At 39.1% G+C, this 27,667-nt stretch overlaps 1 protein-coding gene across 4 annotated transcripts in view; it reads left to right on the top strand.

Moving 5' to 3' along the window:
- LOC135202303 (uncharacterized) overlaps nt 1-17,224 on the top strand; it is a 90,222-nt gene extending 72,998 nt beyond the window's left edge. For all 4 annotated transcript variants that reach the window (XM_064231638.1, XM_064231634.1, XM_064231637.1 and 1 more), the window contains one exon: nt 17,015-17,224. In XM_064231638.1, the coding sequence (XP_064087708.1) occupies nt 17,015-17,204 (190 nt within the window). In that variant the 3' untranslated portion in view covers nt 17,205-17,224. The remainder of the gene's footprint in view (nt 1-17,014) is intronic.
- Nucleotides 17,225-27,667: the final 10,443 nt, after the last annotated feature.

The following is a 27,667-nucleotide window of genomic DNA, read 5'->3' as shown; positions in this document are numbered from 1 at the left end:
TTGGTCATTCGTTCTTCTCCTTCTCCTCTGAATGGTTTGGTGAGCACGGGGTCTTTTTTTACTGTACCCTTTTTAAATAATGTTAATTTAAAAGTTTTTAATAATAACTTTTTTTTTCTCTTAATATTTTTTTTAATGTCTTTTTGTAAATTTTAATGATTTTTATGTTATATTTACAGATTGAAAATGCACATAGAACATGTGCGAAACGTTTCGTTTGAATAAACTATGGCCTTGTTGATGTGTTTTATGGACCCTGCTGTATGCCCATTTATATAATATATATATATATATATATATATATATATATATATATATATATATATATATTATATATATATATATATATATATATATCATATATTGCTACTTTCAAAACACATATATCCCCTCTTAGACTGCATAAAATGTTAAGTAGAATTGTGCAACATTTTTTCAGATTCCTAGCTAGCTTAGAATTAGGATGTTTTAAATGTGTGTTCAGATTTCGCATAACATAATGTAAAGAATTTATAACGTAGTATGAAAAGAGAGAGAGAATATCTTTGTCCGCTCGAAACTAGGATTGTTTCCCTATTATGTCAGCGCCTTGAGATTAGAGGAACTCCGAGATCTCCGTTTGCTTTCCTACTCTGTCAACTTGTTTGATAAGATGGCTCGAGTCTTCGTTGTGTTTTTAAAAACATGTCAATCTGAATTATCACTTGATTTCTGTCTTGATCGGGTACGAACATGAATGTATACTCGTCTCGTACATGTGGCTTTGATCAAAGCCACATGTAGATTTCACATTTTGTATGTAAAGTTGCGTCAGATTTCGAAGCTTCTAGAAAGAATTATTGCCCAAAACGTTTTGTGCCAGATCCACTGTCCAGCTTCCGTAAGGAGAAGTTTTTCATTACATCTTAGAACCGCGGCGGATTCAGATCTCTCTCTCTCTCTCTCTCTCTCTCTCTCTCTCTCTCTCTCTCTTCCTCTCTCTCTCTCTCCATCGCATAGCACTTTTGATTTTAAGTAACGCAATGATTTTGTACTCATTGAATGGTCACTCGTAACTTGTAGATTTCAGATTTGATATTTCTTATAGTTTTTTAGTGTTATTTAGTGCTTTTTGTGGATCTGAACAAACATTTTACAAGTGTGTGTAACGGCACCTATTTCTGTGAAATTGGTGAATTTTTTGAAGAAAGAAGTTGGTATACCAAAGTAAAGTGTGTATTATATTTTTATTAGTTGCAACTAATAACTGATGGTTATAAAGGTTTGGTAAAAACTAATAACCAATAAGTAAAACCTAATAACTAATATCTAATGGTTATGATGGTTAGGTAAAAACTAATTACTATTGGTTACGATGGTTTAGAGAACTTATAACTTATAGTTAACAATGGTTTAGTGAAATTTACATTTTTTATGCATTGCAAATTTTCTGTGTTGTGTTTGTTGTTCATTTGAAGTGCATTTATATCCAGTTTTTCTTATTGAAGTGATTTTTATGTTTTGTGTGCATTTTTCCATTTTCTTATTGAATTTGTGTTTTTTATTTTATCTGTGTGATTAATACTTTTGCAATTTTAGTACTATCCACATTTTTCTGTTTTTTCATTTGGATTCACAATTTAATTAACTTAGTTATTTTCATTGCTTAATCACTGCACATTTAATTAAATTTAACACTTTACTTAGAATTCTTTTGAAGTTTTATTATTGTTTTTAGCACTTGAGAATTAATTTCCAAATTTCAATTATTGCCAACACTTATGAATTTTGATTGAATTAATTTTCTTGAATTTTGTGATAAATTAATTCTGATTTAATTTACTTAATTTATTCAAGAATTAATTAAACTTTGCTTTGTTTTCAAGTAACAGTAATTTTCCCTGATATTGTGAATCTCACTTATAAATTTTGAGTTTAATAATAAATTTATTTTTAAAATTTTTATAAGCGTTTTCTTTATTTTGCACCAGTATTTAATAATGATTAGTTTAGGTAGAAACAGAGTGGTAATTGATCTTTATTCCTTCAATTAACTTGAAGTGACTTAGAACCAGGGAAGTACTTAGACTTCTGAAATCAGGGAAATACTTAGACTTTTAAAGTTGTTGATGAAGTGATGCCCTTTGATTAATTTAATTACTTACGAGATTACCTCAAACCTGTTTTGATGAACTTAGTCTGATTTTCTACAATACTGGTAAGTTGTTAAGGGATCACTGTTGCCTTTCGAGTATTCAGTCGTTTAGTACCTGTGATGAGGGTTCAGGTGTCAGGCTGTTGTGAGGTAACAATTAATGAATGGTAAGTAGTAACCAGATCTTTGGCTACTTTCTCTCCAAGTGTTAATGGCGCCCAGAGACCCCGGGAAAACAGATTTCATTATCACTCTAGTATATACTGGCGGTGTTAGGGATATATTTTGTTAGGAGAGTGACGATATAGTTTTGTTTTGCACTTATTGTATTGAATAGTAAGTTGATAACTTAGAGGAAAATGGCTCAGTTCAAGGTTCAGGAATTTTTAGCAACCCCTTCCATCCAGGTGATGTCTGAAACCACTCTGACTAAGGCACAGTGGAGCGATTCAGCAGTGGCATGTGGTGGTTATGTGTCTACTAGTATGGTAAAGGCACAGATAAGATGTATTGCTATGGAATCATTGATGTACTCTGGTAGAATAACTGATGAAGATGAGTTAGAATTGGCTCAAGAGTTATTGGATGTAGGACGTGCTGATCTTATGAATAAGCAAGCAGAAAAGAAGGAGAAAAGTGTGCAGAGTTAGAGCTTAGACTCATTGAAGCAGAAGAGAATTTAATTAAGCTGAAAATGCAAGCTGAAAGAGAAAGAAGAGACAGGGAAAAACAAGAAAGAAGAGAAAGAGAAGAAGAAAAGCAGTAAAAGAGGAAAGAGAAAGGATAAAAGAGGGAAGAGAAATCGCAAGAAATCGCAAGACATGAAAGGGAAATGGAATTGATAAGAGCTAGATCCACATTACCTGTAACACCGTCTAACCCTAACCAAGGTAATCAGACCCTGTATTTGATGTAGTATGAGTACAGAAGTTAATCCCTAAGTTTACTGAAGAAGCTCCAGATGAGTTTTTTTTTATCACTTTGAGAAAGTGGCTTCAGGTATGGGATGGCCAGAAGATAAATGGTCAGTTTTGCTACAAAGTGTTTTAATTGGTAAAGGGAGAAGTGCTTATCTAGCCTTAACAGGTGATCAGTGTAAAGACTACAAGGTACTTAAACACAGTGTGTACAAGTTTACCAGATGACCCCAGAGTACTACAATGAAAGATTCAGAAATTTAAGTAAAGATGAGAAGGGAACATTCTTAGATTATGCGTACAAAGTGAGGGTTTGTTTCAAACGTTGGTTAGAAGCTGCTAAAGTTAAATCTTTTGATGAGTTAGAGAATTACTTGTTCTTGAACAGTATCTTAAGGGAATTCCTGAACATATAAGAGCCTATTTGAGAGAGAGAGAGAGAGAGGTGAAGAAACTTGACAAAGCTGCTGCACTGAGTGAAGATTACAATATATTAGTAGTAAACATAATTACAATGTAATGTACCAGAGTCAACAATGCCCAGGTTTTAAGTCTTATCCAAATAACAGGAACAAATTTAATGGGAAACCTACAAGTGATACTACCAAGAGTACACAAGGTAATACAATCTCAGAAACTAATGTGAAATCCTCATCTAATTTTTTGTTTCAAGACAGTTGCAGAAACCTAATGTTGTCTGTTCCAAGTGTGGAAGAGTAGGACACTTCAGTCAAGAGTGTTACCGGAAATCAACAGCAGTCAAAGCCAATTGGTCAAGCAGTGAAAGGTGACCATGTGAAACAAACTACAAAGAGCAGTGTGGGAAAGAATCAGACTCCAGAGAAGAATGAAACTAAACAAGCTGAATGTTTAGCAACCAGTGGAAATGTTACCTCAAGCAGTGAGTGGCTTAGCAGTGTGGAGGCTTTTAAGCCATATATCTATGAGGGTATGCTGTCAACTCAAGAAGGAAGTATGCAGGTACCAGTCAAGATATTATGTGATACAGGGAGTAACCATAGTGTGGTAGTATGTGGTTCTCACCCTCAGTTGGAGAAGAGTCTCACAGGAGATTCAGTTATTTTGAAGGGTATAGGAGGAGAGGAAGTAAACTCCTACATGATGCTTACACCTGTCATGTGAATTGGTGACAGGAAATGTTGATTTTGCTCTAAAGGACTCACTGGCTGTGGAAGGTGTACATGTTCTGTTGAGGAATGAAGTTGGTGGTGTGCCATTTATTCCTTGTCCTATAATGACAGAAAACCATTGAGGATTAGTCCTACAGTAGAGTTGGAGAAGAATAACCCCCCCCACCACCGTGTTTCCTAGTTGTGTATCTACCAGAAGTATGAAGAGGACTACAACTGCAAGTGAAGAAACTGAGGATTTACACACCCAAGAAGGATCAAGTGAAGGATCTTTGTGCTTAGAAGAATTGTTCCAGGGAAGTGATGTTTCCCATAGTGCTGACTAAGAAGAGATTTCCCATGAAGGAGACGGCGATGACGAAGAAGAAGAACCTGATGTTCCTGAAGAGACTCCGAGTAGTCAAAGTGTTACTAAAGACAGCAGTGAAACTACAGTCACTGAGTTAGCAAATATTGAGAATTCAACCCTTGAAGTTGGTCAAGTGACAAGAGAGAAGCTAATGGACTGCAGAAAAGAAGGATGCATTGTTAACTGATTTGTTTTTCAGAGTTGTTGATCGTTAAGAGATGCAACAAACTCCTACCTGTTATTATCTGAAGGAAGGTTTGGTGATGAGGAAGTATAGACCTACAGATATACCAGGAGATGCTGTATGGAGCGAATATCATCAAATTTTGATTCCATATCCACTGAGGAAGCAAGTGGTTGCAGTAGCTCATGAGTCTGGACATATGGGAATCAGGAAGACTGTGGAGAAGATCATGAAATATTTTTTCTGGCCTGGACTTCACAAAGATTTTGTTAGCAGGTTTTGTCGTGGAGTGTCATACCTGCCAGATAGCTGGAAAATCGAATGAAACCATCAAGAAAGCCCCCCCTACAACTTATAGAGTTAGAGGAGAACCCTTTGGCAAAGTGATTATAGATATGGTTGGACTGCTGCCGAAGGCAAAGAAGGGAAATGAGTATTTGTTAACATTAATGTGTCCTGTGACAAGATATCCAGAGGCAATCCCTGTTAGAAACATATCTGCCAAGATAGTTGCTGAAAAACTTGTGGAGTTTTTCTCAAAGTTTGGTGTACCAGAAAATAGTAACAAAGTGATAGAGGAACCAACTTTACTTCAAAGTTGTTCCAGGATGTGATGAATTTGTTAGGAGTGAAAACAACAGTTATCCACATGCCTATCATCCAGAAACTCAAGGGTGGCCTTAGAAAGGTTCCACCAGACATTGAAAAGTATGCTGACAAAGTATTGTTTTGAGTCAGGAAGAGAATGGGATGTTGGTTTTACCATTAATGTTGTTTGAAGTTAGGAGTGATTATCAAGAAAGTATGGGATGTTCACCTAATGAAATGATTTTTGGAAGAGAAGTGAGAGGACCGTTGAAGATTCTTGCAGAAAATTGGGGAGAAAATCAAGAGGAAAGCCAAGGAGAGTATGTGAAGAACTTACGGAGAAGGTTGAAAGAGATTAGAAAATTCTTTTTAGAAAACTTGAAAATGAGTCAAGAGAAATGGAAAGGAGATTTGATGCTAAGACTAAGCTAAGAAGTTTTAGTGTTGGTCAACAAGTGTTAGTGTTCTTACCTGACAAGAGATTTCCCCTCACTAATAAATTTCAAGGTCCTTACAAGATAATTCAGAAGTTAAATGATAGAACATATGTGATTGAAACACCAGAAAGAAGAAGAAGACAAAGGAAGATACATGTGAACCTCTTGAAACCTTATTTCTCAGAAACTAAAACTGAAACTGTGTCAGTAACACAAACAACTTTATCTACAGAAGACGATGATGGCTCTGAATTGGGAGCTGCAAGCAAGGTGAATAATTCTTCAATTTTGGAAAATTTAGAGAAGTTGAAACATCTGAGTGTTGAACAAGGTGAAGACCTAAGTGAAGTAATTAGAAGTTTTCCAGAAATTTTTGCAGATGTGCCTGGATGGTTACTGATCTGACCAAGCATGAGATCAAGCTTCAAGAAGTTGGAAAACCTTTCAAGCAAAGAGCCTATCGCTTATCACCTTATCATCGAGATGTTTTGAAGAAGGAAGTTGAGTATTTGCCGCAACATGGATTAGCAGAACCCAGTTCAAGTCACTTCAGTTCATGTGTGTTAGTGAAGAAACCAGATGGTTCATTTAGGATGTGTACTGATTATAGGAAACTGAATTATTCTATCAGTGTGGCTGATAATTATCCTTTGCCTCTTATAGATCAGTTACTTGATAATATTGGGAAGCCAAGTTTGTTTCCAAGATAGACTTGTTGAAGGGATATTGTCAAATTCCCTTAGATGACGAATGCCAAGTTGCTGTCAGCTGTTTTATTACTCCTTTTGGACTGTATCAGTTTACTGTTTTAGCCGTTTGGTCTGACGAATGCACCTGCAACATTTCAACGAGTGATGGATCAACTGCTAGGACGATAGAAGGAGTAGGTGTATACTTGGATGACATATTGATTTACTCTACAACATGGGGAGAACATCTGAAGATTCTGAGGAAAGTTTTCAAGAAACTTCAAGAAGCAGGACTAACAGTCAACCTAGAGAAGAGTGAGTTTGGAAAGGCAACTGTGCAGTATCTTGGGTTTGAAGTTGAGAAAGGCCTTCTTGCTCCAGTAAATGCTAATGTATAAGGTATCCGTAAGGCTACCCTACCTACTACCAGGAAACAGCTACAGAGATTTTTAGGCATGGCTGGATTCTATCGTTGTTTCTGCCCAAATTTCTCAGCCGTAGTATCTCCTTTGGGAAGGCTAGGCTTAACTAGTTCCCAAAACTAAGTTTGTTTGAACTCCAGAGTGTCAAGATCCTTTGAGAAGGTAAAAGCATTAACTTCAAGACCAGTACTTCAAGCCCCAGACTTCGACAAGAAATTTGTGATACAAGTTGATGCGTCGGACTGTGGTACATTGGAGCTGTTCTACTTCAAGAAGATGAAAATAATATCTACCATCCTGTGTGCTTCATGTCTTCAAAATTGAAAAAAAATCAGAAAATATACTCGACAATCGAGAAGGAAACTTTAGCCTTAATCACATCATTGAAAAAAGTGTTTGAAGTGTATGTGAATAGACCTAGTAATTAAGAAATTTTAGTGTTGTCTGATCCCAATCCACTATCATTTATCCAGCGAATGAAAAACCATAATCAAAGACTGACCAGGTGGTATTTGTGCTTACAACAATATAACTTAAGAGTGCAGCACATTAGTGGCAAAAACAATGTAGTTGCTGATTATTTATCTCGTTGCGAAATCATGGATTCAACACCATGACAAAAAATCTTCTGGGGGGAGGTATATTATATATTGCTACTTTCAAAATGCATATATCCCCTCTTAGACTGTATAAAATGTATGTAGCATTGTGTAACATTTTTTTCAGATTCCTAGCTAGCTTAGAATTAGGATGTTTTAAATGTGTGTTCAGATTTCGCATAACATAATGTAAAAGAATAGTAGTATGAAAATAGAGAGAGAATATCTTTGTCCGTTCAAAATTAGGATTGTTTCCCTATTATGTCACTGCCTTGAGATTAGAGGAACTCCGAGATCTCCGTTTTGATTTCCTAATCTGTCAACACGTCTGATAAGAGAGCTCGAGTCTTCGTTGTGTTTTTAAAAACATGTCAATCTGAATTATCACTCGATTTCTGTCTTGATTGGGTACGAACATGAATGTATACTCGTCTCGTATGCGTATGTCTTTGATCAAAGCTACGTGCAGCTTTCACATTTTGTCTGTAAAGTTGCGTCAGATTTCGAAGCTTCTAGAAAGAATTATTGCCCAAAACGTTTTGTGCCAGATCCACTGTCCCAGCTTCCATAAGGGAGAAGTTTTTCATTACATCTTAGAACCACGAGGCGTTCAGATCTCCTTTTCTCTCTCTCTCCCTCCATCGCATAGCACTTTTTTGATTTTAAAGTAACATAACGATTTCGTACTTATTGAATGGTTGCTTGTAACTTGTAGATTTCAGATTTGATATTTCTTATAGTTTATTTGGTGTTATTTAGTGCTTTTTGTGGAATCTGAACAAACATTTTACAAGTGTGTGTAACGGCACCTATTTCTGTGAATTGGTGAATTTTTTGAAGAAGAAGTTGGTATACCAAAGTAATGTGTGTATATTTTTATTAGTTGCAACTAATAACTGATGGTTATAAAGGTTTGGTAAAAACCGATAAATAATAAGTAAAAACTAATCACTAATGTCTAATGGTTATGATGGTTTGGTAAAAACTAATAACTATTGGTTAGGATGGTTTAGAGAAACTAATAACTAATAGTTACAACGGTTTTAGTGAAATTTACATTTTTATGCATTGCAAATTTTTGTGTGTTGTGTTTGTTTCACATTTGAAGTGCATTTATCCATTTTCTTATTGAAGTGTGTATTTTTATTTATATTCTGTGTGATTAATCTTTTTGCAATTTTGGTATTTTCCACATTTTTCTGTTTTTTCATTTGCATTCACAATTTAATTAACTTAGTTATTTTCATTACTTAATCATTGCACATTCAATTAAATTTTAACTCTTGTGAATTAATTCACATTTTACTTAGAATTCTTTTCAAGTTTTATTATTAGTTAGCACTTGTGAATTAATTTCCAAATTTCAATTTTTGCCTAACCACTTTTGAATTTTGATTGAATTAATTTTCTTGAATTTGTGATAAATCAATTCTGATTTAATTTTACTTAATTGATTCAATAATTAATTAAAACTTTGCTTTGTTTTCAAGTAACAGTAATTTTCCCTGATATTGTGAATTTCACTTATAAAAATATTGAGTTTAATAATAAATTTGTGTATTTAAAATTTTTATAAGTGTTTTCTTTATTTTGCACCAGTATTTAATTATGATTAGTTTAGGTAGAAACATAGAGTGGTAATTGATCTGTTTTCCTTCAATTAACTTGAAGTGACTTAGAACCAGGGAAGTACTTAGACTTCGAAATCAGGGAAATACCTAGACTTTTAAAGTTGTTGATGGAGTGTGATGCCCTTTGATTAATTTAATTACTTACAAAGATTTACCTCACACCTGTTTTGATGAACTTAGTCTGATTTTCTGCAATAACGGCAAGTTGTTAAGGGATCACTGTTGCCTTTAGAGTATTCAGTCGTTTAGTACCTGTGATGAGGGTTCAGGTGTCTGGTTTTTGTGAGGTAACAATTAATGAATGGTAAGTGTAAGTAACCAGATACTTGGCACTTCGTCACAATATACACACACACACACACACACACACACACATATATATATATATATAATAAATAATATATTATATATATATATACTATATATTATAAATACTATATATATATATATATATATATAATATATATATATATATATATACATATATATATATATATATATAATGAGCGAAGTTGCAGCCACAAAGGAGAAGTGAAACAACTGGGATGCTATGTACCTTCGTATTATTACCAAAACCCTGTCACGGAAACTAAAAACTGAATATATATATATATATATATATATATATATATATATATATATATATATATATATATATATATACTATATATATATATGTTGAGTATAAGTCCTACGGGAATGCAAAAAGGTGTGTGTCAAAGGCCTCAGTACCATAGCTGTTGGTTTGGAAAAAGGACAATGACCACCATTCGATCTTGCTTCTGTGACCAACTTGTAAGCATGCCATACACAGCGAATTTCGCATGGGACAAGCCATTTTGTTTGTGGTACTTCATATACTCACATTCATATATTCATATCTAAAGCATGTGAGTTTTATTTTCGTGATGTCTCCAGGTTGATTTGGAATTAGACACTTCATTTATGCAAATAAAGTTTAAACAGCCCTATATTTCGTAAATCAAGGAGAATTTTTTGACGCCAAAAATTTCACTCACTGCCACTCTGTTTTCAAGAACAAATTCTGTAAAGTTTATTTTAGACTAAATACCGATTTGTTTTGCAGTTCCTAAATACCAGAGTTGCCCCTCATAAGAGACTCACAGGGGGCGTCTCTTTCCTGAAGGAACTTCCCAGGACACCAACAGGGAAACTTCTCAGGAGGGAACTGAAGTTGAGAGCAGAGAAGTTGAAAGCCAACGAAGTTAAGACGAGACGTACAATTAAAAATCTAAGAATGCTTGCAAAAAGGGTTGGCTTCGTAATACACAAAACTGAGATAAATGAAACGCTACTAAATATAAATATGGTATCTTAACATTTAAAAAAAAACAAAAAATACATGAATAACGCAGCTGGTTTAAATTTTGTTTCAACATTAAAAAAGACATGCTGAAAAAAATATGGGTGTGAAATAAAACGAACATTAACTTCCAAGTTTTTTGTTCAAACGGATTCATATGTAAAACCAAATTCTCTTTGATCATGACTATGCACCTATGAAAATATATCTTAGCTCAAAAACAAAAAGGCTTCTTTTTTCATTGTATGTCAGTCAACCAGTGGTTATTCAGCAACGGGACCAAGGGCTTTACGTGACTTCCGAACCACGTCGAGAGTGAACTTCTATCACCAGAAATACACATCTCTAACCCCTCAATGGGATGCCTGAGAATTGAACTCGCGGCCACCGAGATGGGAGGTCAAACCGTACCGATCACGCCACTGGGCATTGCCTAACATTGGTACCAGCGAATTTTCCCAAATTCCAAATTCCCTGTGTGTGTTTACACGCGTGCGAGTGCTTATGTGTTTGCTACACAGATTCTCTGAGAACCACACATTATTAAAGATGACCGCAGGATTTGCAGAAATGAGACCACCCAAAGTCATTATTTTTTGCAATTATTTTCCAATGGGCAGTATAAACGCGTCTGCTACCTAAGTTATTATCAAATGTATCCATTTTAACAATAAGTACTCAAGTAAACATTAAGCAAAGGTACGCAGTTGGCGGATAAAAATTGTCCAATTATTCAATAACATAAAACGAAAATAACACCAATTTATACATTTTCACTTGAAATAAAATCTTCTCAATAAGAGAGTTTCTTGAAACTATTGGTATAAAACAATGATTAGGTTTCATGGTCATAATTTGTCTAAGAGTATTAGCACGCGATACAGTTTCCGTACATCTTACCATTAAATTGATTGTACATACAATACGTCAGTTAAAAATAATACGAGTCTCTGATATTAATAAATCCAAAATAAAAACGACGTCATTGACAGATAACAATAATAATAAGAATAAAAAAGATTACTGACGACTTTTCCTCACTTATGCGTACTGGAGACGTCTCTCATCATTCGCGCTATCAGTTACATCTGCGTCAGTAACTGTATCTCTCTCGTCAAACCAATTAGAGGACAAATCTGTCATGCCTTTCCGGGTAGGCAAATGAGGTGCTAACTCTCCAATTCTCAAGATGCCTTTCAGGTAGAGGTTGCTATAGTAGATTCACATTAGGCCGCGCATTTGATGTCTAGACCAGTCCCTTATGACGCTCCTGATTGGCTATTGATAAGCCCAGTCACGGGCTGGAAACTCTCAGTCTCTCGAGAGAGTTCACATAGGCAGGATGTATATTCCACCTCTCCTGAGGGATACTTTTGAAAGACGTAGCGCTCAGGAGAGGTGGAACATAGATCATACCCAGGTGAACTCTTTCGAGAGACTGAGAGTCTCCAGCCCTGTGATTGGCTATCCAACAGCCAATCAGGAGCTTCGTAAGGGACTGGCCTACTCTGCCAGCGACCCCACAACACTCGACTAACAAATTTGTACGTAAATTCAGTTTTGTTTCATAAAAAAATAATTTTTTTTTCATTTTTATAGAATTATGTCCCATGATGTTTACACACTTCCCGAGATCAATTTTAGGACTGGATACGGTCAACCCCAATATTCGCGGTCTAGCAATTCCATGGACTCATCGATTAGCGGATTTTAAAAAATATTATATATTATTATTATTTTGGTTAAAAATAACTGCTGCTTCAGCACTATTAATCTTATAAAGAGTCTTCTCTATCTTTCTGATGACGGCTTTCTCGTTGTTGCTAGACTGGCGAGCAACGCACCAAAGGGCATGGTAAAATTCGGTTGAGTCATTTGATTTATTATTGCTTATACAATTCTCCTCTCTCTCTCTCTCATCTCTTCTCTATCTCTCTCTCTCTCTCTAACGCGAACGTTTCCTCCTGATCGACAGGACATTATCAAGCGATAACTGCTGAGGGACTGAATTCCAGTGGTTGTTGTTTAGGATTAAGCTGGCTTTATGCCAGCACGGGCTCTTGCTCATAGAGCAGCCCGTAGAATTCCAGTGGCGAGTCCTTCTCCTTTTATCGTGGTGTTGCGAGCTCTCCAGTACGGTCAGAGCACTTCTCCGGTAGGTCGAGTTTTTTATTGGTTTCCCGGAAGGTGACTCATACGGCGGGCGTTGAATAGTCTTGCAGACTTCTCAGGTAGGGGGTATCACCGGGAGCCTCTTGATTGGCTTCTACCTGCGTGACGTCACCCTGGTATTATTCTCCTGTCCGGTGTTCGTTCCATGGGCGCGCTGGTACTTTCGTTAGAAAGTAACCAGCTTGATAATTGTCCTGTCGAATCAGGAGGAAACGTCGCGTTAGAGAGAGAGAGAGAGAGAGAGATAGAGAGAGAGAGAGAGAGAGAGAATTGTATAAGCAATAATAAATCAAATGAACTCAACCGAATTTTACCATCCCGCCCCTTTGGTGCGTTTGCTCGCCAGTCTAAGCAACAACGAGAAAGCCGTCATCAGAAAGATAGAGAAGACTCTTTATAAGATTAATAGTGCTGAAGCAGCAGTTATTTTTAACAAAACATGTCTACGAGAGGGTCTCCTTCCGAAATATTATTATTATTATTATTATTATTATTATTATTATTATTATTATTATTATGTGTGGAATCTATTATAATTATTCCGGGTGGGACACTTGCCTATTTGTGTGCTTTTTTGTAGAGCAATATTCTGTATTTTCATATATTCGTGACGAAATACTGTACTGTATGTTCATATACATTTTATGATAAATAATGATTTACAGTACTAATTTCAAATATTAATATTAAGTTAATAAGATTAAATAATAAACATTAATAAAAAACAATAATTATCGCTCTCTTTCGCTCTCTCTCTCTCTTTCTTCCTTCCTCTCAAGTTCTCTCTCTCTCTCTCTCTACCGAGATGAGAGAATTGTTATGCATATGTAATTTTCAATGTTTATTTCTTTTGTACGATAAATAAATGATTTACTTATATGAAATATTAAAAATAATTTAACAGCAAAATATCAATTCATTAAAGAACATAGTTAATTAGTAAGATTTTTTATCAATAAATTGTTTTCCCTATCTTTTTCCCGTCTCCAATTGAGGGGGTAGGAATGAAGGCATAAGCGATAATCATCTTAAGGGAGGGTTAATTAACACCTGGCTAAGTCTCTCTCTCTCTCTCTTTCGCGCCTAAGAATATTCAAGGACCAATTTTATTATGTTTTGGAGTACTTACTGGTTGCGTCACGCTCCGTCAGGCGAGAGAGACGGATAAGATAAGAAGCTATACAAGATAACGTAACTTGCAGATAAAAAGTCGCTCAATCTAGGTCACCGAGAAAGGGTTTACAACACAAAGGGTACGACTACGAAATAGCACGACCCCATAGAGACCTTATCTCCATCGAGACCAAGATATCAATCTGCCACGTAAGTTTGGGAAATGAACATAGGCCAGTGATTCTCTCTCTCTCTCTCTCTCTCTCTCTCCTCTCTCTCTCTCTCTCTCTCTCTCTATATATATATATATGATATATATATATATATATATATACATATATATATATATATATATATATATATATATATATATAGTATATATAGATATATATATGTATATATATATATATATATATACCTTACATACATACATATACGCATGAATAAAGAAGAATACGAGAGCGTATAAAATTAAACGCGTTTTCAAAAGGGAAAAATATATAAAATTCTTCTTAGGATTGGCAACAGTTCATTATAATTCGCCATACGTTTGTATGAGGGAACTCGCAGTCAATATTACAAAGTGAATTGCGTTTCGAAGGAAAATCTTCTGAAGGAGACAACATTTCTCGAAATCCATCCAAAATCGAATTGAGTCTCTGATCCTGATTTCCTTCATTTTCATTGGTTAGTGCCGGTGTCAGACCATAAATACCGTATCAGATTAATCTTACTTGTATTGTATACTGTACTGAGATAAACCATCTCGCAAGGCATTGTTACAATAATGAAATCCTACGTGGAACATACGTTATCAATATCATTCTACTCTGAAATTTGTATGGAGTAATGATTCTCATAAAAATACTGCATTAACCAAAGCCTATGAAGCGGTTTTAAAACAAAACCATGATGATTTCATTACCACTACTACATTACCCGTAATCATTAAGACCATTTTAACCAAAACATAATGCATTAATGCAATCACTTCAAAAATCGTCCTCTATAAACGACAGATTCGGTTTGTTTCCTTGCTCAACTAACCATTATAAATGAATTTCCGATGAAACAGTCAAAAAGGGCACCGGAAACAAGCCCCTCTAGATCGACCTCCATAATAATCCATAGTTCATCTCGGATGTACAGTGGTGCTCAAATCTCATGCGACATGATTCTTTTTGTATCGTCCAGATTCTCAGACTCAACGTGATGTTGCCAAGTAGTGTTATCATTTTTTTTCTAATGTCATACATGTCGAAAAGTTTGTGAATTTTTTTTTCACAGCTAGCCCTATTTTCCTTATGGTTATATAAATATGATCCCTTTTATGCATTGGTAAAATTCGTAATCTGTGTGATTTGAACTGATTTTCTTTTTTTACGCTGCTCAGTTCAAAGTGCGGTGTGATAAGGTTAGCTGTGCCAAAAATGAAAGCACACTTCACATGCCCCTCGGACTGGTCAACATAACTACGTCTGCTGCTGTATGACAGTAGACCTAATAAGCTAAACAGTTATAACAACATTTTCAACGTAGGAATATGAATTAAACAAGTTTTCTTTGAATGTTGAAAAACTTCGACTGTGTTTAAACTGCCTGTATGTGCAAAATGTTTTATAGGCCTAAAAAAATAATCTACGCCATCTGAGATATAATCTGTTATTAATGAATTTATTTGTAGAGATTATGTTTTTTGACGAATACAATAGGAATATGAATTACAACCAGTTTTCTTTGAATGTTGAAGTTTTAGGCTACGTTTAAGCTGCCTATATGTTGCAAAATGATATTTATGGCCTAAAAGAATAATCTAAGCCTTATGAGATGTAATGTTACCAATGTTTATATTTGTAGAGATTACCTCTTCTTTGAGGAATAAAAGATAATGATTTTGATTATATGGAGAAGATGACTATTAATCGAAATATCATAAGTATTAATATCAAGGCGTATGGAACACTTGTTTTTCAAGTGGTTTAAAATATTATTTTCTTAAAAGTCCTCCTCGCTTTTGGTGTATAATTTATTCTTTCATAAGGTAACTTGAAGAACAAGAATGTGTTGATTACCTCATTTGCTTTTTGGCCAGAAATTGTTAATAGAGAGATGTGACTGTTAATTGTAAACTAAAGAAACCGGCTAATACCTAGGCCTAGGAACAATAATTTTTTAAAATGTTTAAGAATTATTAACAATTAATTATGTATGAGAATCCAAATATTCCTCTAACACATATAAAGTAAGTGTTTTCAAGATAATTTCATTTGTCGCTACTCAGTGTAGACCTACCTTATGTTATACGGGTGGTTGTTGCACGGACACTAATGACAGATTACGTCTACGCTCCCCTCACACGTGATATCGGGCGCATTCTACTTTTGCATATACATATTTATTCTTTTTTTTCAGCATTGACGTGTAAAAGCCAATCAAATAGGACTATTTCAAATTTTATGTGGCTTGGAAGCATTATTAATGTTATGACAATTTTTTTTCTTCTTTTATTTACTTGAACTGATGCTTGATGACGACTTAAGTTTGGTCAAATGCTTCAGCGATGTGTGAACGAAAGTTTTGAAAATGTTTCGGAAGAGTTTTTCTGAAAATTTGCTACACGTGACATTTTCTTACAGTTTTGAAAATATATGACAGATTTCACTTTTCTTTTATGAAACATATAGTCCCATATGTATGCAATAATCGCGTTTCCGCATTGAAATAATAGATATAAATATGGAGCATGCTAGTTGCCAGTTAGTGAATTTTGAACGAAATCCTATGGAGTCATGTCGCATGAGATTTGAGCATCAAATCGTAAAGTTTACTGGCGTCAACACCTTCATGCACAGGTGAGCAACCAAACTCCTATTCATGATTCCTTGAAAAGTTGTTGGGTCTTCGCTGTCCACTTCTTTCTCTGCCACATTTTAGTGTTAAAAAGTTGTAGTATCGCTAGAAGTATATAGTTTACTCGTTGGGTACTGATATTTCAATGTAAAATAAATGATTGGAAACCAAGGCCGCATGCACAGCATGAACAATAATGCTCAGCATATACAAACGATGTATCATGTAATATATCCGTCTAGGAATAAGAGACATTCACTTGAAATTGCAGCCTATTTGCAATTTTCACAGACCAGTGCACAGGATGAAAAGGCGATTTATTTATTTATTTATTGTTTTGTTGTTGTTAAAAGACGATCCAAGGACATCACATGCACGACAGTATTCGCTGCGCAAAATTCCACGGAAGATTGACCTCAAGGTCCGCGCATTGTTTGATTTTCTGCCTTTTCAGTGACGTTATCCGTGGCTCCAACCAACCAAACAAAACGCTATGCCATCAGGCGGTTATCAAAGGCTTCGGCAGCGCTCGCGGCTCGTCAGTCGTGGACAGCACTCCCTGGCTTCAAAGACACAGCATCTCGAGTCGGTCACAGGATGCTGCAAAACATCACAGCCACTCAGAGTTATCCAGCGCTGTTTGACGGTTGAGAGGTAAGTAAGTGTGCGCCAGGGTTACCGCAAAGTCCGCACATCACCGAGAAATTATAGCTCCGCACGGGATGTGTAGTGTAATTTCCACTTCCTAGCATACTTATATCGAAACTTATTCGGTTACAATCAGTTAAATCACTTCAACTAATGAACTGCCTAATGCATATTTGCAGTTGTTTTCTCAAAATAAATAAATAAATAAATAAAATAAAAACTCATTAAACATGACTAAGTTTACAATAATGTAAGTCAGCCTCACCCTGAGATTAATTCACAAAATTAATTAAATTTACTAAACTATATGTATGTATGTATGTATATATATATATATATATATATATATATATATATATATATATACATACATATATATATATATATATATATATATATATATATATATATATATATGAAATTACAAAACGCAAATTGAAGATTGCTGGACCTAAAGAATGAATGCATTTAAAACATCACGTTTGGGTTACGTCATATGCTGTTGTCAAAATCAGTTCTTAATTGACAATCGCATGATCGTATTTGATATTGGCGCGTGAACACTCGAGACTAGTGAAAATGGTTAATTTTTCAAAAATATTAGTTACTTTCAAAAATATCGTATAATTTCAATCATTTTTCATTGATGAAAAAAAGTTTTAAAAGCATAAATATATATGCGGACCTACAGCGCCGCACACGTGAGGAGTGCAGACCTCAGCTCTGCATTCAATGACTCCCCCTCGATCTTCTCCGCACTTTTGGTCGTTTCTCCGCACTTTGGCAACACTGTGCCGGACCGACATAGTGTGAAAAGGTACATACATTAGAGATAATAGTCCACTGCTAGTCGCATGTTGGTCCGACATCGTGTCGCATTTACGTACGACAGTGTTGAAAGGTCCTGAAGCAGTTGAACAAGTAACTAACGGAACATCCAATAGATGTTGCGCCGTCAGGCCAAGGAAGGAGGAGTGGGCAGCAGGTATTTTTCTTGAGCATAGAGTAAAGTATCCATAATCTATTAACGTTAATTAAGAGAGTGGTCGTAAACATTTTGTTGTTGACGAAACTGGGTTTGAGTGTAAAATGTGCATTTAAGGAAATATGCGAAATAAATATGAGACTAAAAGTGCTTAGGAACTCAGTATTTATGAAATAGCATTTCCTATAGATCATTAAATCTATATACTGACATGACTGTCCCACGAGATCGATACAAAACTTTCACCACAGTGTTAACAGTGATGATCTGTAAAGCAGCAAGCCACCTCTCATATATATTATATATATATATATATATATATATATATATATATATATATATATATATGTATATATATATATATATATATATATATATATATATATATATATATATATATATACACACACACACACACACACACACACACACATATATATATATATATATATATATATATATATATATATATATACCTAATCAAGTAGGTAAGTGAACTGAAAATTTTGCTAATTTGCTGATAGAGATGTATAGAGATGTTCTTATATATATATATATATATATATATATATATATATATATATATATATATATATATATATATATATGTATATATATAGATATATATATATATATATAATATATATATATATATATATATATCATATATATACATATATATATATATATATAAAGGTTTTTTTGCCTCTAAGGAAAAAGAAAATGAAAAAGCGAGATAGCCGAGTACTTTTTCGGCTCCTATTCGGACCCTTTACTGAGCAAAGGGTCCGAATAGGACCGAAAAGTACTCGGCTATCTCGCTTTTTCATTTTTCCTTCGTGGCAAAAAACCATTTATTTATACATAGCATCACGTTTTTATATACTTCGTGATCAAGTTATTCATATATATATATATATATATATATAATATATAATATATATACTATATATATATATATATATATATATATATATATATATATATAGATATATATATAATATATAAGAACATCTCTATCAGCAAATTAGCAAAATTGTTCAGTTCAATTACTTTATTGAGGTAGCAACCATACACACAGATAATATATATACCATTCAGATTGGGCCAACCTCCATAAAGAAGGCGGGCGATATGAGCAATAACACTAAAAAAAGTACGGCTATATATAATTTTCTTTATTTACTAAATGTTAGTAACTAAAACAAACATGAAATATTAGGATACTTCACAATATAACAGGTTCATATTTGGCGGAAAAGAGAAAGACAGAACAACAGAATATAACAATGACAAACGATAAGTAGAGAGAAAGACAGAGAGAGATACTTATTAAGTTCTGTTCTAGATATGGTGTGAAGAAAGCCTCGTGTTCTTATTTTCTTCTAGCACCAGATCAGTTGCAAAATATCATTATATCATTTACTACATTTTTTCGTAAGGATATTTTCATCCTGTTCAAGATGCATGTAATCGAAATAAACATTACTCCAATTCGTGTTTCAAGAACCAAAGACGTTTTCTAGTGCGATGTAGTATAGTAATTATAATGTGTAAAGAGGTAATATGTATTGTAGGAATTTACTTCTCTCCGTGAAGTCAACTGCCGTGCGTCCTGCCGTTCCCGACATTTCCTGTTTTAGGGAAGGTTAGGAACCATAAGCTTCTAACCTTTACATTGGCGAATTACAGTTGCCTGGTATAGGCCATTCTTAGACTGCAGCTGTTAGCCCAATAATTCTATCAGGGCTTATTTCCTTCTACCTTTTGGACCCTTTTAATATTTCCAGCTTAGTTTCTTAACTTGCTGTGCTCTTATTCTGTCTAAACTTTATTACTAACTGTTTCCTTCTCTTATTGGAATGAAGCGCGTTTTGTAATTTCCTTTATTGTCAAAATAACAAAATAAAAGTAGTGATATTTAAACGCCTTCTATATTCAAAATTTAAGGCCGTATTTCAGTTTGACTAAATGTAAACTAAAAAAACATCAACATTTTCCGACAAATCTGCATATACTTGAACAATAATAATTTTTTTGCATTAATTTGAGATACTATAATTAACTTTTCACTTTAAACCTTGAAATATGCATGGCTTTTTCCCCCCCAAAAACATTTGCATTAACTGTAATCAAGTAAAGGAACAAAAATGAACATAACTAAAAAAACACCGTGAGATAGTGTCAATATTTCATCACTATTATTGGTATGATAATATACAATGAGTAGGATGTCCAACCTCCATCTTGCATTCTGTCGACCTCATCCCAGACGATCAGGTATGGAATCCTTCCAGTTATTATGATGTAACAGAAGTTGGGTTATGTATTTGATTCTGAACGTGTTTTACGCAGATATTTTTTTTCTTATCAAGCACGCTTCTGCAATTCATTTTTTTTCGTAACCTTACAAGTCATGCCTTTTCATGTTGTATTTACTATTTGACGACATTATTGATTTGTAATTGTTTTTAAATTGCAACAGTTTCTTCGTTACACATCATTGAGAGGCACACGTATTTAGTTGCTGTCATTATGATCCGATTAAACAGTATTAATTACAGTGTGTTCTAAGGATGCATTCACACCAAATGCGTTCGCCTTATATAGAAATAGGTTGTTTGGATTTTTTCTTTATTTCTATATTGATTTCAATTTAGGGAAATAAGGTTATACTCTAATAAAATTGTTACTACTTTATATCTGATTTTCACTTTTATATAGGACAAAATTGGAGTATAAGTAAATTTCGTTTTAACCTTTTCTTTGTATCCATATGATATAAATTAAAATCTTAAAACTTACTATAGTGTTTTGAAATCATTGGTTGAGAAGTTGATTATTGATAAATATATAATTTCTCTTGATGTCTCGGCTAATTCATTTGAATGATATCTTTAGTTATTTTGTAAATTCAATAAAAATAAAACGTAGCTTAAAAAATGGCCATTTTGCTCAGTTCCAATAGCCCGCTTGTATTAGTATGTTGTTCTTGTAGACAAAAAAGGTAAAATAAAAGAAAATCCCTAAATATATTTCAATAGATAAGAGATAAGAGACAAACAAAAAAGATACTTACTGCCAAAAAGATCCGAGAGAGAGGAGAGAGAGAGAGAGAGAGAGAGAAGAGAGGAGAGAGAGAGAGAGACGAGAAAATGCCAGCAATTTATAATAAACCTACAAGGTGCATGATTAAACATCTTTAGAAAGTTCTTGCTATATTTCGATAAATCGACAATATCTCTTGTAAAATATTGAAATCAGGTGACAAAAGCGAGAGATATAGAGGAGAGTTATGAGTGGGATTCCAGTTTGGAAGAAAAATGGCCTTATTGGCCTTGGCAGCAGTGTTGTGCTGACGTGTTGTGGTAGATGTTGTTTGAAAATACAGAGAGAAGTGTGACGCAAGGATAGTGATGTTGGTTTATAAGGCTGCCTTATTGATGGTGAGGGTCCTCGTATTCTGATGATGGAGAGTGAAGAGCCCAAGGAAATGGGAATTGAAGGAGAGAAGTTCGGCTTTCGAGACACCATCCAGTACAGAGGAGAGCAGCCAGGTGAACTTGGACAGGATAATTGTTGAGCTGGACAGAGGCTTGACTTACAAGAAGAGGATTCAGGCGGCGGCCGGACAGGAACTAAAGGACTCGTGCGATGCAGAGAACTGAGGAGGGTTGCAAGAAAAAGGCCTGGCAAGAAAAGGGCCCATTATTCGCAGGTGAGGAAGTTGTTGTGAAGGAGAAGGATCAAGTGAAGATGGAAAAACAACAAAAAAACAAATAGCAGCTGGAAGACAAGATTGTCAAGACACAGAGAAAATGCGCATTCTTTTTCTGATTACACAGATGCCCTATGTGAGAGGATAAGGAAACCGGACAGTGCAATGCCAGAGGCAAACTGGCAGGTTGAAGAGGCAGAGAAAACTGCTACGACAGAAGGAGAAGGACATGCAGATATGAGCGATGAGCGGCGCGGATGGCGGAGGCTCGTCAGGAAACGAAAAGACGCGACCGAAAAGCCCGCAATCGGACAGGAAAGACGCGAGGTCAGGATTCGAGCTCGCAGAAGAAAGTGGAAGACCTTAGGAAGAAAGTTGGACTAATTGTGAAAGTTGGGTTGCAAAACTGAGAGAAAGGAGCTGAGGTGCCTTGTAGAGGAGGAATCATGGCTTCAAGTGGCTGGAAGGAGATCGTGTTCAGGGCGAACGGAACGGGACCAGTTGGAAGATGAGTTGGCAGGTGCGAGGAGCGAGTGCGAAATTGGTTTTGCCAGTTGAAGAAGTGCCTGGGAATAGAGATGCGTGAGAAAGAGGAAGTGAATGAAGGAGCAGCTTGTCCAGTTCAAGGAATGGAGCAGACCAAGTCTAGCTTGCTGTGAAGAGGGATCAGATGTGAAAAATTTGAGGAGGATGTTTGTTGTATGGAAAGTTTTTTTTTTTATGAAATCAAAAAAGTTTATCTAGAAAGTACGATTTTCATTTACACATGACTTTTTAGCAAATTTGTTATTAGATAATAAGGAGTTTAACTAGAATTGAAAGGAACTTGTTGATAAAGGCATGGGTTATGAATTGATTTTAGTTGGAATGGATTTTAAGAGTGAAGTGCAATACTTGATTTTATGATTGAGAAAAGTAAAGGTTTGTATTGATGAAAGTTTTGAAGGTACTAATGAAGGTTGATGTTTATATGTAATAAGTTTGTTTCATTGTTAAATGGTTGAAGGAAATGAAAGTTATCTGGAAAATAAGTATAAAACGTGTGGTAAGAGTTTTATTGATTGGTGAAAGGGAAAGAAAATGAAAGGATTGGTGGTAGTAGCAAGATGGAAGCAGAGGATAGAGAGAAGATTGGGGGAGGGGCAGGAGAGAAACATGAGAAACGATTGGTGGAGTGCAGGAGAAGCAGAGGCTTAAAGAGAAGATTCAGGAGCGTCAGAAGAAGAAGCCGAGACTTCAGAGAAGATTTGTGGAGTGCAAGGTAAGAAGGAGAGGATCAGAGAAGATTCGGCATGCGAAAGAGAGAAGCTGAGGATTGAGAGAAGCCTGGAGAATTGAAAGGATCAGTGGGCATATTCTGGTTCTAAGGTTAAAGCAGAGGTGTTATCTCTATTAGGGAGGGCGCAAAGCTCGCCACGGGTTCCGGCACACGGGCGGGCGAGGCCCGCCTGGCGTCCAGGGAAAAGGGCGTCGAAGGCCGACCCTGGCGTCCCGGGAAAGGGCGGGCGAGGCCCGCCTGGCGTACCCGGGAACGGGCGGGCGAAGGCCCGCCTGAGCGGTCCCGGGATCGGGCGGGCGAGCCCGCCTGGAGTCCGGGACACGGGAGGGCGACGCCCGCCAGGCGTCCCGGGAACGGCGGGCGATGGCCCGCCTGGCGTCCCGGGACGGATGCGGGCGAGGCCCGCCTGGCGTCGGGGGCGCGGGCAGACGCGCCGCCAGGCGTCACGGGACGGCGCAGGGGCGAGCTCGCGCCAGCCTCGCGGTCGTCCCCGGGTCAACGGAGACAGCACAGGGGGTGGTTCCGCGCCCGCCCGTCACCCCCCCCGTGTGTCTGTTCTGAGTACGGCCACAAGGGCGGGCGCGACTGGTCTTTTTCACTAATCCCTACGCCAACACAATAAACAAGAGAAAAAGGCCGGTGTTTTTTTTTTTTTTGCCAAGTGCGCGTCGAGCCACGGGGGCCAGTCGCCGCCGTCGCTGAGACCCGCTCCCGAGTGTGTTTCCTTCGCCAGACCGCGCCTTTCCTTTCCCCCATGTGTTCCTACCTGTGCCGCGCGGCCGCTAGAGTCTTCACGTTTGGCACGTTGTCCGCCTTTTTTTTCCTTGCGCGACGCCGCCACATCGCCGTCTGTCCTGCCTGGCCGGACCGTGCCACGGCCGTCCCGGGACGCCCGCGCGAGCAGCCGCCTGCTCCACACGCCCATGCTCGCGGGGAACGCCTATGGCTGGGTCCGTTCTTTTGCGTAGGACAGACGGCCACGCCAGCCGTCACCTGTTACCGTAGCCTGTGTGCCGTCTCCCTTCCCTTCCCTAGATTCGCGGTCTGTCCTACGGGACCCGCATATGTGCTGTCCACCCTGTGGATTTGTGCGCCTTGCTTTGCGCTTGTATCGGCCCCCAGGCGTCCCGGGACGGGCGGGCACTGACCACCCTGGAGTAATTTACGGGACTGGTTTTTGGAGGCGTCCACGGTCTCCCTACCCTTGGCTGTCCGCGAGTCTTATAGCCGTGTCCGGATGGGAGACGGCCCCCTGGCCGTCCCGTGTTTTTTTCTTACTTGTGGCCCTCCTTTCCTCTTTTTTCTTTTTTTTTGGTGGGTGTTAACGGCCATGTTTCCTGGACTCCGGAACGTGTTTTGTCGGGCGGACGGCCCCCTTGGCGTCCCGGGCAGGGCGGAGACGGCCCGCCTGAGCGGTCTCCGGGACGGCCCCTGCGGGGCGACGGCCCGGCCTGGCGTCCGGGACGGGGGGCGACGGCCCCCCTGGCGTCCCGGGCACGGGGGGCGACGGCCCGCTGGCGTCTCGGGACGGGCGTGGCGACGGCCCGCCTGGGTCCCGGGACCGGACGGCGGGCGACGGCCCCCCTGGCGTCCGGGTACGGGCGGAGCGACGGCGCCCCTGGCTTCCCGGGACGGTCTGCTGGGCGACGGCTCCCTGGCGTCCCGGACGGGGCGGGGCGAGGGCCGCCTGGCGTCCCGGGACGGGCGGGACGACGGCCCGCCTGGCGTCCCGGGACGTTGCGGGCGACGGGCCGCCCTGGCGTTCCAGGGTAGTGTGCGGGCGACGGGCCCGCGGGGTCCGGGAGGGCGGGCGACGACCCGCCTGGCGTCCGGGACGGTGCGGGCGACGGCCCGCATGGCTTCCCGGGACGGGCAGGGCGGGACGGCCACCTGGCGTCCCGGGACGGGCGGGCTACGGCCCCCCTGGCGTCCCGGGACGGGCGGCGGACGGCCCGCCTGCAGTCCCGGGCACGGTCTGCGGGCGACGGGCCCCGCTGGCGTCCCGGGACGGGCGGGCGACGGCCCGCTGGCGATCCGGGGACGTGCGGGCGGACGTGCCCGGCTGGCGTCCCGGGACGGGCGGGCGACGGCCCGCCTGGCGTCCCGGGACGGGCGCGTGGGCGACGGCCCGCCTGGGTCCCGGGACGGCGGGCGACGGCTCCGCCTGGCGTCCCGGGACGTGCGGGCGACGGCCGCCTGGCGTCCCGGGACGGGGCGGCCGAACGGCCGCATGGCGTCCCGGGACGGGGCGGCGACGGCCGCTGGCGTCCCGGGAAGACGGGTGCTGGGCGACGGCCCGCCTGGCGCCCGGGACGGGCGGGCGACGGTCCGCCTGCGTCCCGGGAACGGGCGGGCGACGGGCCCGCCTGGAGTACCAGGACGGGCGCGGGGCGACGGCCCGACAAGGCGTCCGGGACGGGCGGGCGCACGGCCAGCCAGGCGTCCCGGGACGGTGCGGGCGACGGCCGCCTGGCGTCCAGACGGGCGGGCGACGGCCCGCATGGCGTCCCGGGACGGGCGGCGACGGGCCCGCCTGGCGTCCCGGGTAAGGGCCGGGCGACGGCCCGCCAGGCGTCCGGGCCGGGCGGGGCGACGGCCCGCCAGGCGTCCCGGGACGGGAGAGGTCGACGGGCCCGACCTGGCTCCCGGGACGGGCGGGCCCTGCGTCCCGGGACGGGCGGGCGACGCACGCCTGGCGTCCGGGTAACGGGCGGACGGACGGCCCGCCTGGGCGTCCCGGGACGCGTGCGGGCGACGGCCCGCCTGGCGTCCCACGGAACGGGCGGCGTACGGGCCCGCCTTGGGTTCCCGGGACGGAGCGGGCGGATGCCATCAGAAATGAATGCACGGAAGTGAACGAACGCGCCAAGGTAAACCAATGAACGAAGTATAGAAAAACCACCATGTAAAATAAACTTCAAATGTGACTTAGATCGTCTGCATGATGGAAGCTAATAAAAAATACTAATGCAACACAAATCATTTCGAGCTCCTGTTGGTCAATTATTCGTTCGTTATAGCTGTTACAACGAGAAGCAAGTTCCAGAACGAAAGTCCTCTTTACCGAAACTTCAACTTGTGTCTTTAGTTGTAAATGTAAATTACCTATATGTACTTTGAAAATGTGCATAACGTACAGGGCAGTCGCTACGTTCAATCTAACAATAACAACAGACTTTCCAAGATATTTTTACGAGCATCAGCACGTTCATAATAAAACAAATGAGCAGCTAAAATTGTTTTTAGTAGTCCGGACTAAACATCTCTACCATCTCCATGGATTAGATAAGCCATACATGGTACTGTCGCGCCACAATAGTTCGTTCCTCTGCTGCTGAAATCGTGCCCTTTCACAATATGCCGATTCTAGTCGCACCAAGATACGATTGCGGTGCCGGATCTAAATGCGACACAAAAATTGCGCAAATCGTACATTGTATGACTGCCGCCAAAGTGAACCAATTTTGACAAAGCGCTTGCCCAGGTTTCTTGGGCCCTTCTTCAGCCTGTTGGTGGTGACTTACATAACAGGAAGAGAAAATTGTCTTTATTATTACATTTGAGAAAAAAGAAGAGAAAAACCTAGAATTCACTCGGACACCCTTTGAATACACAAAGGCATTGTACGGTGCATTCGTACAATGTTCGAGGAGCTGAAGAGAGATAATGATAAATTTTGCAAGTATGCAGAATGTCTAAAAACACTTTGAGGAATCTTGTCACATCTGCATGACAGTTCGCCTTAAAAGAAATACGACATTCAGAGATGATATTTCGCCAGCACAACAACTGACAGTTACCATCAAGTAAGGAGGAAATAATATGGACCTTTCCTTGTAAATTTGACTTTTCCATATAGAAATTAATAAGGAGAGTGAAAACAACTAGTGTTAGCTGAAAACATCTCTATGTATCAAAAGTATAAACTGATATATCATATAAAAACAAATATTTACTTTTGATTATAAAAAAAACCGTATCTCTGTTTCATTAATAAATAGTAAGTAAAACGTAAGTGTTAACTATAAAAACTCTAAAAAAATCAGTATATATCGAATCAAAAGCTTTTAGTCCTCTTTTATTATCAATATCTGCGAAACCGTTCTAATATTCAGTATCAAAAGTAATGTAACCTTAATGAAAACACAAACAGCAAATATGTTAGTAAATCAGTTCTCAGTAGTTTACTACTTAAGCAATCCATAACTGATAGTTCTGTCTTATTTACGAATAAACGATTGTTATTATTATTGTATGGGCTGTTTTTTTCGTTGCATGGAAACAAGTGGTTATCAGCAACGGAATTAACACTATTTATATCCCTCAAATGTTTCAATACCCAATGCACCCGATACCAGAAGCAGTGGAACTGTGGAAGTCTACTGCTGTCGCACTTATATTGCAGGAAACAATCGCATAGTGTGAAGGACAGTATGAAGGCAAATGGCCAAACTGCAATCGCGTCTGGGGGCAGCCC

The sequence above is a fragment of the Macrobrachium nipponense genome, chromosome 30, assembly GCF_015104395.2.
Source record: "Macrobrachium nipponense isolate FS-2020 chromosome 30, ASM1510439v2, whole genome shotgun sequence".
Lineage (NCBI taxonomy): Eukaryota > Metazoa > Arthropoda > Malacostraca > Decapoda > Palaemonidae > Macrobrachium > Macrobrachium nipponense.
The sequence above is the reverse complement of the archived record's forward strand: the minus strand, read 5'-3'. Positions and strand labels throughout refer to the sequence as shown.